The following is a 16,522-nucleotide window of genomic DNA, read 5'->3' as shown; positions in this document are numbered from 1 at the left end:
CTTGCCTTTTCCACTAGTATTTCTTATAAAACGCCAGGCGTGGTGGCGCACGCCTGTAATCCCAGCACTTGGGAGGCTGAGGAGGGAGGATCGTTCCAAGTTCAAGGCCAGCCCGGGCTATGTATCGGAGATCTTGTCTCAAAAGAACAAAACAATAACAATAGCAAAAAAACTCCGATTCTGATTAGCTCATGGTTACCGATCAATGTTAATATGCATGTATAATTTAACAAATATTAAATTTAATATATTTATTTACTGTCATGAAGAAGAGCAAATAACCTGGAATATGTTAATGTCACTCTATCTTTCTCCCACCAGTACGCAGTTTGCACCCAGCACTTTAGTTTTATCTTGATATTTTATTCCCCTAGTGCTGAGATTTGAACCTAGGGCCTCGCCCTTCCCCTTTTTTCAGGGCCTGGGGATTGAATCCAGGACCTTTGTACTGAGCCCTGTTTTTTACATTTTTATTTTTGAGACAAGTTCTTGCTAAGTCACTAAATTGCTGAGTGGCCCAGGCTGAGCTCAGATTTGCCATCCTCCTGCTTCAGCCTCCCACACTTGGCTTGGAATAGTCACAGTTATTGCTTTGATTATTGCCTCCATGCCATTCTCTTTATTATCTTCCTCTGGAGCTCTTATTAGATGTACATTGCACTTTCTTACTGTCTCTCTGTGTCTTTTCAACCATTTTGTCTTTTTTTTTTTGAGGCAGGGCTTCATCTTGTAGCTCAGGCTAGCCTTGGACTCACCATGTAGCCCAGGATGGCCTTGAACTCATGGAGGTCCTCCTGCCTCAGCCTCCCAAGTATTGAGAATTACAGGTATGGCCCACCATGCCTGGTTTGTCTCTTCTCTGCTCTGCTCTGCTCTTCTCTGCTCTTTTCTTCCCTTCTCTTCTTCTCTTTTTTGAGAAAGAGTCTCACTCAGTAATTCAGACTGGCCTTGAACTCACTATGTAGCCCAGGCTGGTCTCAAACTTGTGGCAATCCTCCTGCCTTAGCCTCCTGAGTGCTGGCATTACAGGCATGTACTACCATGCCCAGTTTAATTTTTCTAGTCCTTATGAGTATGGCTTTGTAGCTGATTGTTTCTATTTATAGAGGGATTGTCTTCTTATGTGGTGAATTTTTTTTTTTTCTTGGTTTTGAAACTTTGTGGGAAACATTTGAGGTCTAGTCTGAATGCCACTTTCTCTGGCATTGTGAGTTCAGGCCTGCTTTTGCTAGGTGCCTGTAGGCACTACAATCCAGAAGTACCTTATTTTGTAGTGCCAAGGATTGAATCCAGAGCCTTGTTTCAGTTCTGCTGGTTGTACTGGGTTTTCTACGAACTGTTAGATATCATACTTCTTGCACCAAATATACATTAAAAAATTCATTATGTGGTTGAATTGCGTGTCTATGCAGTGCCAAAACCTCGACGGGAGCCTAACTTGTTGGAGTGCTCAGAATGCAGTGCCTCTGACACTTCTCTGAGAGAACTCAGTGTCTGAGACACACTTGGGAAGGGAGAAGGAGACACCCAGTGACTACAGCAGCCCAGCGGCTTCTGTTGCTTCCTACTGAGAAGCCGGACACCCTGGGCCCGGAGCTCTCCTAACGACCACCCTGCGGAATTCCAGGGACTCGCCTGTGGTGTTACCATCTCCGATGGGTCAGGCTTGAGACAAGAAGCTTGCTTGCTGGAAGCCACAGAGGTGCACCCGACACCTGCTGGTACCCAAAGGAGACCTGACGCGGGGACTGCAGCCATTCTAGGCTGCCGGGTTTGAACGTTTCATACTTTGTGTCAGCTTTTGGACCCAGCTGCATGCACACGAAGATAAAACAGAAGGCTGCGGCTCTTGAGGAGCTCATACTCTCAGGACGTGTCCTTTGGCGAGGGAACACGCAGACGGAGGTAACTATAACTACCTTGTGCAGATGCTGTGACGGGTGGGAGAGCTCACTCTGCAGGTCCACAGGGAACTGCGCAGTTCCCAGATTTGCCGCTCCTGGTTTCAGCTCCATCAAGAGCTGGAGTCGAGGCCTTCTGAATTGAGAGGCTGGAAGGTTCCCTGGGGAGGCCCTTGCCTCTGTCGCTCCCAAGCCTGAGTCAGTGCTGCCGCCTCCTCTGGTCTGGGCCAAAGCAGCTAAGAGGTGCTGCAGGGAGGGAGGAAAAGCCACACAACCATCTGTACAAATTTCAAATGGGAGAAGTCCTGGGACATCACTCAGTGCAGGTGGGATGCCAGGGTACGGGTGGCATCTCCATTGCAAAGGAGAAGATGGGCCCGCTGGCTCCCGACATGACCTTGTTGAATTCACCTCTGGCTGGGATGGACCTTTATCTCCTATTGGTTCTTCTACATGCTGTTCCAGAAACCTCCTCTGGGAGTCTTGCTTGATCCCTGCTGCCTGAAATCCGGGCTAGTGTCTCCTGCAGTCCTTCCTCTGTCCGGGGAAGGAGGGCAGGGCCAGGTCTTGGAGTAAGGCAAGTCATTCTCAAAATGCACGGAATTTTGAGGAACTGGCACGTCTGTTTCACCAGCAACCAAGGCACAACCCCACAGAGGTGACTGAGCCCCTGCCAGCTGGTCATCAGGTCACCCTAGCCTGGTGTCCAGTAGCAGGCCAGACTTCACACCAGATCACAACTCAAGCTGGTGTGGTGGTGCACACCTGTAATCCCAGCACTCAGGAGGCTGGGGCAGGAGGATTGTTGCAGACTCAAGACCTGCCTGGGCTACAAAAGGAGCTCAAGGCCAGCCTGAACTGCATAGCGAGACCCTGTCTCAAAAAGACACACAAAAAAGACAAATCGCAACCCAACACAGAGGGACAGAGCCCACCCTGCTGAGGCCTTTCCCAGAGAGCTAGCAGTGAACGCAGGGCCCAGACTAAAGCAGGAGGGTGGAACTTAGAGGAGGCATGGAGTGCAGCTCAGGAGGGAGGGCAGGGTGCTGTCCCAGGCTCCTGGCACAGACCCAGGCAGGCGGAGCAGAGGACTCATTCATCCAGGGCCAGCCCAGAGCCAGCTCAGCCAGCAGGCTGGCCCTACCACAGCTGGGAGGGAATTTCCTCACCCTCCTTCCTCCCGGTGGGTTAGGAACCTGTTGGGACGATTTTAGTTTGGGGAGGGACAAAGAACCGCCTGCCAGGCGGGTGTTCGTTTGGCTGAGGACAACTGGAACACGGGGTCCTGCCTGTTCTGCCTGGAACTCTCTTGCTTCGGCCTCCCGAGGTAAGGTGCGAGCAGGGGGTGGGTGGATGGAGGCAGGGTGTCAGGAGAATGAGGAGGCGCAAGAAGCTCCTGGCACTGAAGCCCGGGCTGGCGCTGGAGCGCGGGAGGCAGGGCGGCAGGGTGCTCCTGGGGAATCTCTCCTCCCTTCCTTTCCTTCCCTTCCGGAGTAACTGGAGTGGCTGCCTTGTGTCCTGCGACTTTCATTTTAAAAGTTCACAGTGTGTTGGGCCAGGAGGGAGAGACTGTCTTCCAGGGAAACGGGTGAGGGGTGCGCAGGGAATTTAAGTCTCTGCCCCTGCCCTGAGAAATCACCCACATTCTCATCCATCACATTCTCCCTGGCACCCCTGAGCCTCCAGTTCTTTTTTTTTTTGTGGGGGTGAGAATGCTGGGAGTGGAACTCAGGGCTTCACACGCATGCTAGGCAACTGGTTTACCTCTGAGCTACACTCCCAGGAGTATCTGTTGGTTTGTCTCCCTCCAACCGAGCCAGACCTGGGCCCTGGAGACCACGGCGGCAGCGACAGTCTTGGCTTCTCCTAGCAAGGCGACTCCCCCAGGCTTATTTATTTCCTCCTTCCTGGTATGGGCCTGAGGGATTGCACCCATTCATTTCTTAGTGTGCATTTGTTTATTCATCGTTTGAGCTTGTACCTGGCTTCTCTACGGGTGGGGATGGAGGGGCTGCACAATTTCTGCTCCTGGGAATAAAAAACCCTCAACTGCATCCACAAGCATTTAATGTTCTTCTATGAGCTGGCAGTAGACAGCATGGTAGGAAATTATTTTGGAGTCACAGAGAGACTTGGATTCATATTTCATGTCTCCTTTTTACTTGCTGAGCTTCAGTTTCCTCATCTGTAAAATGTTGTTTTAATAAGGATGATGGAATAAAGGAATATCAAGCACCAGGTGTGCGGCTGGGCGTATCATGGTGCCTGGATAAACATCTGTATTCTCCCCTTTCTCCGTGACCCTTTCCTGCCACGCCCCTCCCTAACTGGCACCTCCCTTCCCTTGGGCTCATAAACACCTATAAGATAACCCTACCCTGCACTGGGCAGACTGGCAAACACAGAGCTGGGCAGTGGGCGGAGGCAGTGAAGGGACAAGGCAGCGAGAGGCCTGGAAATGGGCTGAAGTGGGTGGGTTCCAGCTGCTGCCTGGGGCTGTGGCTGGCCTGCTTGCTTGCTTGCTTGCTTGCTTGTCTTTTTTTTTTGAGACAGGGTCTCACTATGCAGTTCAGGCTGGCCTTGAGCTCACTATGGAGCCCAGGCTGGCCTCGAACTTGCAACAATCCTCCTGCCTCAGCCTCCTGAGTGATGGGATTATAGGCATGCGCCACCACACCTGGCTTGCTTGCTTGCTTTCTTGCTTTCTTGCTTTCTTTCTTTTCTTTCCTTTTCTTTTCTTTTCTTTTCCTTTTCTTTCTTTTCTTTTCTTCTTTCTTTCTTTCTTTTCTTTCTTTCTTTCTTTCTTTCTTTCTTTCTTTCTTTCTTTCTTTCTTTCTTTCTTTCCATTATCTCTTTCCTCTCTCTCTTGCTCTCATACTCTCTGTCTCTCCCTTTCCTTCTTTCTGAGACAGGGTCTCGCTATGCAGTTCAGGCTGGCCTTAAACTCACTATGTAACCCAGGCTGGCCTTGAACTCAGAGCAATCTTCTTGCTTCAGCTTCCTGAGTGTTGGCATTAGTGCAATACCATACCTGGCTTGTGTATTTCTGAATCTTTGCACTCACGCACAGCAAGTGATGGGAGCTCCTGGTGCCTAAATCCAACTCTGAAGGGCCTCAGGGTGAAGGTTTGTAAATGCATTATCTCAGGAAATCACCACCCTCTAATGATGTTATTCCCATTTCCCAGGTGAAGAAGTGAAGCGGGAACAGGTTAGCCAATTTGCCTAAGGACATGTGGCTAAGAAGTAATAGATCTAGAATGAAAAACGTGTATGTTAGCCTCAACTCCATGCTCTTTGCCTGATTCCTTGCGTCCTTTCACATTTCTCTGTCGAAATCCCCAAAGAGAGGGCACCATCATCTCTGACTACCTGCTCCTGTCCCTTTCCCTTCCTGTGCACCTCCGGGCAGGGAGACGCACGCCCTTCTCAGATTCATTAATCCACTCACTCCTTGGTGTGTCATCCCTTCAGGCAAGACAGTGTTTGCCTTAGCAACTGCAAGTCCTAAGAGGGCAGGGAGACCAGTGTGGTCCACAGTTCTGTCCCCAGCACCTGTTATGCGTGGAGAATCTTTTGTGCTTAAATAAAGCTCACCAATGTCTACTCATGTATTTACTGGGTATTAGGGATTCAAAAATGAATAAAACCAACTTTTGTGCTCAGGATGCTCAGCCTTGAGGAGGCAATTACAATGCAAAGCAGAACCCTGGACAAGAGCAGAGGCTGCTAAGGGCACTAAGAGGGGCATTTGATTCTGCTGGGGCCACTCTGTCCCCTACTGTGTCCTCAGTGCCTAGCGCAGGGCCAGGCACATGGCAGATGCTCAGAAAGGCTTTGCAGAGGAGGTGCAAGGTTGGAGGCGGGTTGAGCCTTCCCCGAAAGAACAAGCTGGAGAGAGAAAATATTCCGATAAAGGTCTTAGTGGACAGCGAGGGCTGGGACTGCTGGGGCTCAGTGTGGCTGGAATGCTGAGTGTTGGAGGAAAATGGCAAACAGTGAAGGGGCCTAAATAGGCAGGGCTTGTGTTGTGAGACCCCTGGGTACCTTGGGAAGGAACCTTGATGTTGTATTTGCATTTTGGAAGGCGACTGGTGCGTGGGAGATCGAGGAGCTGGTGATGGGGTGGAGCAAGGTTTTCAGGGCAGGTGGGGCACCCTTGTGTATGAGGAAATGAGCTTTTCTTTTTGGGACATTCTGACGGCTTGTTCATAAACAGCCGCTTGAGTTATTCTTGTCCTGTTATACTGGTACTTTATTCTCAGCTGTACCCTGGATCACACAGCTAATCTGTTGCTCCTAATAAAAGTACTGAAATGTGTGAATTATTTAAATTTATATAATTTAGAATCAATACAAGGAATTTTTGTTGTATTTTATTTGTGGCGGGTGGCAGTAAGCAAGTGCTCTACTAGTAAGCTACATCTCCAGCCTTGTCTTGTTTTTATTTTGAGACAGGGTTTTGCTAAGTTTCTCAGGCTGGCCTTAAACTTGTGATGATCCTCCTGCCTCAGCCTCCCCATAGTTGGGATTCTAGGCCCGTGCTCCTGTGCCTGGCAGATTCAAGGGTATTCTGCTTGCTGATTTGGAGTCCCATTTGCTTTCTGAAGTAAGTGGTGGTCCCAAAGTTGTAGATGGGCTGCCAGGAATCATACCTGGCTCTGTCTGTGCCCAGGGAAGGTGTATAGAATATGCCCATCATCTTGGAAATGGTAACTTTGAAGGAATCAGTTTCCAGATCCTCAGCTTCCATTGCTATTGCTCCTTAAAATGAATCTGCTCATCAGTTGACTTTTATTTTTTTTTGGTACTGGGAATTGAACTCAGGACCTTGTGCATGCTAGGCAGGCGCTTGTGCCACTGAGCTATATCCCCGGCCCCAGAGTCTGTTCATCTGGATCCTTTTAAGTTCTCTTTTGATTAAGGGTTTTTTTTTTTTTTTAGGTGCTAGGAATTGAACTCAGGACCTTGTGCTTGCCAGGCAGGCACTGGCATTTGTGCCACTGAGCTATTTCCCCAGCCCCTAAGTTGTCTTTTGAAACTTTGCTTTTCATTTTTCTCTTTTTTGGTTTCAAAAATTAATCATACCAAATGGACAATTGGAGAATCCTCTGTTCCTGAATGTGAACAAGCAAAATAGATTAATTGTGAGATAAACCAAAGAGGGTCATGCTGTACTACAGACTCATGGTATTTATCTTATTCAAAAATACTAGTTTGGCTAGGCATGGTGGTGCATGTCTGTAATTCTAGCACTCTGGAAACTGAGGCAGGAGGATCACCAGGAGTTTGAGGCCAGCCTGTGATACACAGTGACTCTAAAGCCACCTTGATTACATAACAAGACCCTATCTCAAAAAACAAAAAGCAAAAAACAAAACAAAACAAAAATCCCCAAAACCCCACAACAAAATCATTGTTTTTGTTAGAAATTTGTAGGTATTTTTCCAAAAAGGTTTTTACTTCTTCATCTGCAGTGTTTCATAAATAGTACTCCATTGAAGTGATCAACTGTCTCAGTTTACAAAAAACAAAACAAAACAAAACAAAAAACACAACACACACTCCAAAAAGCCCAGGGATTTCTTGGGATGTGGGACTTTGGTACAAGAATCGGGACACTCTTGGTCAAGCCAAGGACATTTGGTTACGCTCTCCTGGACCACCTGCCTCAGACCCTCTGGCTGATTTTGCTCCTAGGGCTGTGGTTCTGAATCTAGTCTCAGAATCACGTGATCATCCTGTTTGTCCAGTTTTACTGCAGATCAATGAATTCAGAGCCTCTGGGGCCAGGGTTTGGGCTCTGAGATTTTTTTTTTTTTTGAGACAGGGTCTTGCTATGCAGTTTAGACTGTCTTGAATTCACTTTGTAGCTCAGCTGGCCTCAAACTCCCAATGATCCTCCTGCCTCACTCAGCTTCCCAAGTGCTGGGATTACAAGAGTCCAGCACCATGCCCAGTGAGATTTTTTTTAAAAAATTGATTCATTAATTAACTAATTAATTACTTATTTTGAGACAGGGTCTCGCTGTGTAGTACAGGCTGGCCTCCAACTCACTTTGTAGCCCAGGCTGGCCTCAAACTTTCGACAATCCTCCTGCCTCATACTCCAGAGTGCTGGGATTACAGATGTGTACCACCATGCCCAGGTACACTGATATTTCTTTTAATGGGCAGCCAAGATTAAAAACTCCCTGTCTTTGAAAATGGAGTCAGGATCTGGGCTCAGGTCTTGGCCTGGAATTGAATGTATTTTTTTTTTTTTCTGGTACTGGGGATTGACCTCACAACCTTGTGCTTGCCGGGCAGGCACTGTGCCGCAGAGCTAAATCCCCAGCCGCTCGAACGTATTTTTAATAGCACTCCTAGGGGAGTCTTCCACACAGCAAGTTTTGATAACCACAAATACTTCTGTGATGTGTGCATCCCGTGGACGCATATTCGCTGAGTGCTTTGTATGTTTTAGACTCTGGAAACACACGGCGTATGTGGGGGGACACACTGCCTGTTCTCCAGTCTCCTCGTTCAGAGGATAAAAACCTATAAATTATTCCAACAGCGATACTACGATTTAGGTTAAAAAGTGGGTCAGCACCACCAGAGTGGTTATGGGTGTCTGGGTCCCAGAAGCCTAGTGTGGCAGACTAAAGACAGATCGTGCCGCTTGCTCCTCCTCCACGGGGACGTGGGTTTGTCCCTCTCTCCTCAGTCCCAGGCCAGCCTGTGACTGGTTTTTACCGGCACTACATGGCCGAAGCAGTGCTGGGGACCGTCCAAGACCAGGCCCTAAGAGATGAGGCTCTCTTCAACGCTGCCTCTTTGAAGCTGGACCCCCTGACTCCACTCCAGAGTGTTGTTGGCTGCCCTCAGGCTGCCATGCTGTGGGGGAGCCCAAAGGAAAGAAAGGACAGGTGAGGAGCGGAGGCGAGAGGAGAGGACATGCAAGAGCACCCAGGCACCAGACCACGAATGAAACCCTCGTAGACCTCCCTGCCAAGAATACAGCCAAAGGGAACCTGCCGGACATCACAGCAGAGGTTCTTAGCTGGATCCGACCCAAATTCCCGACCCACTGGATCACAACAATACAATGGTGGCTGCTGTAAGGCACTAAATTTTTGAGTGATTTGTTATACAGCAATAGCTGCCAACATAACAGAACCCCCAGACAGAATGACATCTCATACCATTCTGCTTTCCCTTAATAGTTTGCTCTGTTGAGATAGGGTCTCCCTACACTGCCACTGCTGATCTCCAGCTCCTGGGCGCAAGGGATCCTCCTGTGCCTCCAGGCACCTGCTGCCACACTGGCCTTCCCCCGAACATTAATTCCTTTTGTGTATCTCCACAGAGTGAATTACAGATATCTCACCTGAAGTAGTTTCTCTAATTAAACTCTACCTCTTCTCACCCCTGCCTGCCCTGCAAAACAGGTCCGTTAATTCAAGTTCTAGGTTCTACCCTGAGTGTGTGTGCTGGGGGGCGCGGGGAAGAGGGGTCAATAGTTTCCCCAAAGTCCAGCCTTCTTTATAAAATTCAGCTTCTATCACTTTCTCCTACCAACTCTATTCCTGAAACACAGCAACCCCTCTTCCGCCTCAGAGCCCTTGCACTTGCTCTTCTCCTCTCTGGTCCTTTCTCCCCTTCCTCTTCTCCAGCACATACCTAAACACCAGGAGGCCTCTCGAGGAAGTCTTCTGTCTCGCCTCCCTCTTCATGTGCACACTGACCCGTTTGTCCGTTCCCAGCACTTATCAGATAAAAATATCGAGCTTATTTACTGTCTTTCTACTACAAGAAATTAGGAGTGTGTGTTTGCTCCTCCATCTGCGCCCGGCATCTACCTTAGTGCCTGAGTCAGAAAAGGGGCTGAGAGTTTGCTGAGTGAACCATCAAATGAAGAGGGAAGAAGGGAGAGGAGGAAACGTGGAGTAATGAGAAGAGCTCTGACGTTTCAGGAGTCAGAAGACCTCGCTCCCACTCCTGCCCTGCCCTGCCCTGCCCTGCCCTGCCCCTGCTTGCCTGAGGACCAGCCCCTCACCTTGTTGCCCAGTGCGTGGCACACTGGAAGTCTTCACATATTTGTGTTCATGAATCCCCATAAGAATTTTGAAAATGCTGTGTCCCTTCCAGCCCAGTTAATTTTATTTTAATTTTTGGCCATGAGACGGATCAATCCAATCCCAGGACCTTATGCAAACTAAGGAAGCTTCTCCCCAGCCTCTCATACATTTTTTATTTGTTTTGTCTTGGGCTGTTTTTTTGGGGGGTGGGCAGGGTCTTGGCTTATATTCCAACCTGGGTTTGAACTCACTGTGTTGCCCAGGCTGGCCTCAAACTCATGGCAATCCTCTTGCCTCAGCCTCCTGAGTGCTGGGATTACAGACATGTACCACCAGCCCAGCTGTGCCACCACGCTTGGGTCATTTTATCTTCTCGAGCACCTGAAATGATGCTATCAAGCAGAAGCAATTTTTTGAATTAGGGAAGAAACTGCTCAGGATCAGGGTTCTATTTTAGCTCTGTGCTCTGGAGTGATAGGGCTTTCAATTTACTTACGTTGTGTGCCTGATTTGGGGGTTTCTTCCAGACTTAAGTTTCTTAGTGTACATGAGCACCTATCAAAGCTCATCACCTTCCAGAGGGACGCTAGTGCGTTGAGGATAGTACAAGAGAGGCTGAAATGCCGGGACTTTTGTAGCAGCAGGTATTGTCATTACTGCTACTGGTATTCAAATGGGGTTCCCGAGTGTATGCAATGTGTTGAGAAGCTCAGCAGGTCAGCGTGGCACCGTGGAGAGGCCCAGGATCTGGCCTCAGATGACTGGATTTGTCTTTCTGCTTTGCTGTCACCGGCTATGCAGTCATGAGGACCTCTTTTCGCCTTAGTTGTTCATCTGAAAAATGGACACAATTATGATGTCTTCTTCACAGGGTGGGCAGGAGGACCCACCAAAATAAGAAGTGGACATGGTTCTATAGACTGGGAAGGGTGAGGCATCATGATGGTCTGTGTACGGGCGAGACACAGAAGCTTTGCTTCAGGAAAAAGAAAAGCCTTTGGAAATGGGGGTTTGTAAAGGCATTTAAAAAAAAATCTTCTGCCTATTTATTCCCAGTATGTCCTCAGAGATGGAGCAAAAAGAAAACTACAATCACAAACCCGTAATATTGAAAAGCCAGTTTTTAATTTCTGTAGCTAAAAAAGCATCCTTTTAAGCCAAAACCACAGAGAAATTGCTGGGACCCTGGGAACTGGGTGTAATAACAGTTTGCAGTGTGGAGAGGGAGGCTATTAATCTCTATGGCCCAGATGCCCAAGCCACAGCCTTTCCTGCTGCCCAGGTTGCCTAGCAACACTGCCCAAAGCCTCCCCGCCAGGCGGCGAATGGCACCCGCTGCACACCACGCACAGCTGGCTGCCTGGCCTCCTAGGCTCCTTGGCCTCGACAAGGGTGGGCTCACCCTGATACCAATGAATGGGTTGGGCCCGTTGTGTGGAAAAAAAAAAAAATCCAGATATTTAAATCTACTTGTTTGAATGCAGCTTGGAAACAGTCCTGGCTTATGACCAAAAAAGTGTCTTCCGTGGAAGAGGAAGTGTCCTAAGTATGCTGGCCTTACCAGTGTGCTCCTCGGCCAGGTGAAGAGGGGAAGGTGAGCCTGACTTAGTCCTCCAGGTTCTGGAGAGGCAGATCTTTCTCTGGCCCCAGGCACTTGCTCCCCTCTGGACCTCCTGTGGGCAACGGGCATGGTGGGGCTTCCCGGCCTCATCTCCCCAGGGATGGTTCTTCTAGAGCTTACACTTGGAGCTTACTCTTACTTGGGCATTCTCAGGGTCTGTTGTGCTTTCATCGTGGCAGCCAGAAGAAGAGGAATATAAGGGTAGAGGGAAGGAAAGGATGCAAATAAGTAAAATGAAGATGTTCATTTCCAAAACACCCGGTGCTTAGAGATCAGAAGAGTGACGGAACACATAAGAGCTTTGGGGTCAGATGCTCAGGCTCAGCTCTCAGCCTCTGTGAGAGTTAACTGTCAATTTGAGTAAGAAACGCCCAGTTAAACTGAATCAGCATGGTTCCGGGTGTGGCTGAGGGTTTACTGAAGACAGAAGCCCCACCCTGGTGTGAGTGGCACCAACCAATCGACTTGCTGCTTGAATGCAATAAAAGGGAAGCGAGGAAGGAAGGCTCGCTTCTGTTTCCTCAGAGGAGCTCCAGTCTTACCTTCATCTTGGACATTGTCCCCTGGCTTTCAGCTCAGATATTGCAGCTTTCCAGGGCAGAGCCTTTGGCCTCCTGATACGGACTCACACAAGACTCTCCAGTGAGCTCCAGGTCTTCAAGCTTTGACTGGATCCTTCGCCTCTCCAGTGTGCAGAACTGCTCTGTACTCCAAGGGCAGCCACTGTAAGCCCACCTGTGAATCCCTATGTATTTATATACCTTGCATTAAGCCTGTTTCTCTAGTGAGCACTGACAGATACAGATTGTGGTTCTGAGAGTGGCTCCAGAGACACAGAACTGTAAAAATGAAATTCTGATACTGTGGGGGATACTGATAGTCCTGGGTGTGAATACACAGAACTCGCTATGCAGCTCAGGCTGGCCTTGAGCTGACTTTGTAGCCCAGGCTGGTCTCGAACTCACAACAATCCTCCTGCCTCAGCCTCCCAAGTGCTGGGATTATAGGGGTGCGCCACCACGTCCAGTTGAGGACAAATTCATAAAGGCAAATACAGAGCTCAAAGATTCAAATTCCCGGCTCCAGACACACATAAGGAATTTAAAATATTCTATGTGTGTCCTGAAAGAGATCTCCTCTCCTTTAGCCACAGGGCTAAAGACTGAGGGCTGAGACTGAGGCTGCCGAAACCCAAACACAGGCCCTCATCATTTGACTGGCTGAGCTACAGCGTGAGTTTAATGCTTGGCCTCGAAGAGCTTCTGAAGTAAAGGTGAGGACACTGATTGGAAAGGACTGGGACCCCATAAACTGGGCTGGAGGTGTTTGAGAGGATCTTGATGAGGCTGAGGATGTTGAGCTCCTAGACTCTGAGATTATTTTGACAGAGGAAGACATTTCCCCACCCACAGTGGCAGAGGCATCCCCACCTCCACCCGCTGCGGTGTTGGCCTCTCCTAGTACACCTGGGGAAACTAATCCCGTGTTGACCAAGCAGGATAATGCTGACATTCCTCAGGACCCACCCTCACCACCCACTTTGGCCTCTAGCCCTATAACCAGGCTCAAATCACAGAAGCCAAAGTACACAAGTACATGGTGTGACCCATGAGGAGGTCCACTGTTCTCCCAAAGAACCTCTTGACTTTTCTAACTCTTATAAGCAGAGGCCTGATGAGCAAGGGTAGGAATGGATTTTATGGGTGTGGGAAAACATACCCATAATGGTGGTAAAACACACACTTGGATCAGGCTGAGTTTGTTGATATGGGCCTGTTAAGCAGAGATTGGAATTTAATATTGCAGATTTTGGAGTAAAACAAGGTATTAGTGATTTATTTGCTTGGCAGATGTGTGGCTCAAAAGATCTGTGCATGAGTTAGAGACGCCTGATACTCTGTGGTTCACTGTGAACAGGGGATTTAGAGGCTTAGGAAAATGGGAATGCTGGAGTGGATTTCAGGTTAAACCTAATCTGCCACACTGGGATGATCCAGAAATGTACCCTCTACCTTAAGAAACAGATTCATGAGGGGAGCACCAGCATCCCTGAAGAGCCCCGCCACTGCTCTTCTGTGTATGCCAGGCCTTACAGTGGGGACCATGGTTACTGAGTTGGGAAACTTAAGGGCAATGGGTTTAATTGGATCCTGGAGTGGCAGAAGTCAAGAGGCAGCACTTAATCACCAAGGGTGGGTACACATATTTAAAATAGAAGGGAAGGGAAACCTACAAAGTTTTTATTAGGTTTATATAATCAAAAAAAATTTAAGGCCAAATGAACAGAAACTCACTTCAAATCCTAGTAACAGGCGTTCATGGCCCCTCAGCCAGTTCCCTGATTTGAGCCAGTTTATAGGCTCAGAACTCCTTGAATGATGGGGAGGCCACATCCCCTTAAGGACCCTGGTGCACCACCAAAACTTTATGCAGTCAATCTTTCTGCCATCCTTCCTCAAAGGGACCTAAGGCCTTGTCTTGGTTACTTTTCTCTTGTTGCTGAGACAAAATACCTGACATCCAAAATTAAGGAAGGAAAGATTTATTTAGCTCACAGTTTGTGGAGGTTTCAGTCAATACTCGGCTGGCTCCAAGGCAGAGTGGCACATGGAAGAGGACAACTGTTCATGGAGGCGGAAGATAGCACAAGGCAGCAAGAGCAAAAGGGAGGAGTGGAGGCAAGCAGCCTCTTTCTCTCCCTTACATATGCAAACTACCCGCCCCAGGGCAGGTGTAGCACTCACACCCATAATCCCAGCCTTGGATCATGCATCAATCATAAACCCTAAAAGCCTGCCTCATGACTGCATGAGGCTTTGGGAGGACATCCAGACACAAACCGTAAGAGGCCTTTTGCTAGGATAACTATACATTGGGAGAAGGGAAATGATCAGACACGTCGGGACCACTGGACACTGGTTCTGAATTAACGCTGACTCCAGGGGCACTGTGGCCTTCCAGTAAGAGTAGGGCCTATGGAGTCAGGTGATCAATGGAGTTTTAGCAAAGGTCTGACTCACAGTAGATCCAATAAGTCCTCAAATCCATCCTGTAGTCATTTCCCCTGTTCCAGAGTGCATGATTGGGATAGGTATGATTAGTACTTGGCAGGAACTTCACATTGGTTCCGTAACCTGTAGTGTTTGGGATGTTATGGTCGGAAAGGCCAAATGGAAGCCAGAGTTACCTTTGTAGGGTAAAACAGTCAACCAGAATCAATATTGCGTCCCTGGAGGGATTGCAGAGATAGCGCCACTACCGAGGACTTGAAGGATGCAGGGGTGGTGGTTCCCAGCACATCTCCGTTTAATTCTCCCATTTGTCCTGTGCAGAAGATGGATGGGTCCTGGAGAATGGCGGTGGACTACTGCCAACACTGTAAACTGAATCAAGTGGTGACCCTGATTTCAGCTCTTGTGCCAGATGTGCTGTCCTTGCTTGAGCAGATTGACAACTTGCTTTCAGCCGGCAAGGCCTGCCATACACCTTCCCTGTCCTACCTCAGTTATATCAACTCTCCAGCCCTGTGTCACAGCTTAGTTTGCAGGGATTTTTTTTTTTTTTTTTTCATACTAGGAATTGAACTCATGACCTCAGACTTGCCAGGCAGGCATTGAGTTTGCAGGGATTTTGATTGCCTTTTTCTCCCTCAAGGTATCTCCCACTGGTCCACTTCACTGACGATATTATGATGATTGGACTGATCACTCTGGATACCAACCATGTTGGATTTGTTAGTAAAGCATTTGTGAACCAGAGGATGGGAAATAAATCTAACTAAAATTCAAGGTCCTTCTACTTCAGTGAAATTTTTAGGAGTCCAGTGGTGTGGGACATGTAGAGATATCCCTTCTCAGGTAAAAGATAAATTGTTGCATTGGGCTCCTCCTACAACCAAAAAAGAGGCACAATGCCTAGTGGGCCTATTTGGATTTTGGAGACAACACATTCCTCGCTTAGGTGTTTTACTCCAGTCGATTTACTGAGTGACTTGGAAAGCTGCTAGTTTTGAGTGGGGCCCAGGATAAGAAGGCTCTGTGACAGGTCCAGGCTCTTGTGCAGGCTGCTTTGCCACTGGGCCATCTGATCCAGCAGATCCAGTGGTACTTGAAGTGTCGGTGGCAGGTAGGGACGCTGTTTGGAGTCTCTGGCAGGTAAGTTGCAGTGGAAGCCTTTAGGGTTTTGGAACAAGGTTCCTCCATCATCTGGAGACAACTACTTTTCCTTTGAAAAACAGCTCTTGGGGTGGAGATATAGCTCAGTGGTACAGCACCTGCCTGGCAAGCGCAAGGTCATGAGTTTGATTCCCAGTACCAAAAAAAAAGAAAAAAAAGAAAAGAAAAAAGAAAAAGAAAAATAGCTGTTGACCTATGACTGGACCTTAGTGGAAACTGAATGTTTGGCCATGGAATACCAAGTTGCCATGTGACCTGAGTTGCTCATCATGAGCTGGATATTATCTGACCCACCAAGCCATAAAGTTGGATGTGCACAGCAATGGTCCATCATTAAATGGAAATGGTACATACATGATGGAGCCAGAGCAGGTCCAGATGGCATAAATAAGTTACGTGAAGAAATTGCCCAGATGTCCATGGCTCCTTCTGTTTCCCAGTATGCACCTGTGGCCTCGTGGGGCATACCATATGATCAGTTGTCAGAGGAAAAGTCTAGAGCTTGTTTTATGGATAATTCTGCATGTTATGCAGGCACCACCCACAAGTGGGCAGCTGCAGCATTCTAGCCCCTTTCCAGGACGTTCCTGAAGGACAGTGATGAAGGAAAATGATCACAGTGAGCAGAATGTCAGGTCATACACCTGTAGTACATTTTGCTAGAAGAAAAATGGCCAGATGTGCAACTACATACTTTTTTTTTTGTCTTTTTTTTGAGACAGGGTCTCGCTATTCAGTTCAGGCTGGCCTTGAGCTCCCTTT

At 48.3% G+C, this 16,522-nt stretch overlaps 1 protein-coding gene across 2 annotated transcripts in view; it reads left to right on the top strand.

Moving 5' to 3' along the window:
• Positions 1-1,447: 1,447 nt before the first annotated feature.
• Rhbdl2 (rhomboid, veinlet-like 2 (Drosophila)) overlaps positions 1,448-16,522 on the top strand; it is a 46,765-nt gene continuing 31,690 nt past the window's right edge. Inside the window, exon 1 of one of the 2 annotated variants that reach the window (XM_005395233.2) lies at positions 1,448-1,905. In XM_005395233.2, the coding sequence (XP_005395290.1) occupies positions 1,816-1,905 (90 nt within the window). In that variant the 5' untranslated portion in view covers positions 1,448-1,815. Of the gene's footprint in view, positions 1,906-3,006; positions 3,229-16,522 lie in introns of those variants that run through there. The other variant, XM_005395235.2, reaches the window with a different exon arrangement.

Source organism: Chinchilla lanigera, unplaced genomic scaffold (genome assembly GCF_000276665.1).
Source record: "Chinchilla lanigera isolate Chin_1 unplaced genomic scaffold, ChiLan1.0 scaffold00051, whole genome shotgun sequence".
NCBI lineage: Eukaryota > Metazoa > Chordata > Mammalia > Rodentia > Chinchillidae > Chinchilla > Chinchilla lanigera.
Note: the sequence above shows the minus strand (reverse complement) of the source record. Positions and strands in the feature narration are given on the sequence as shown.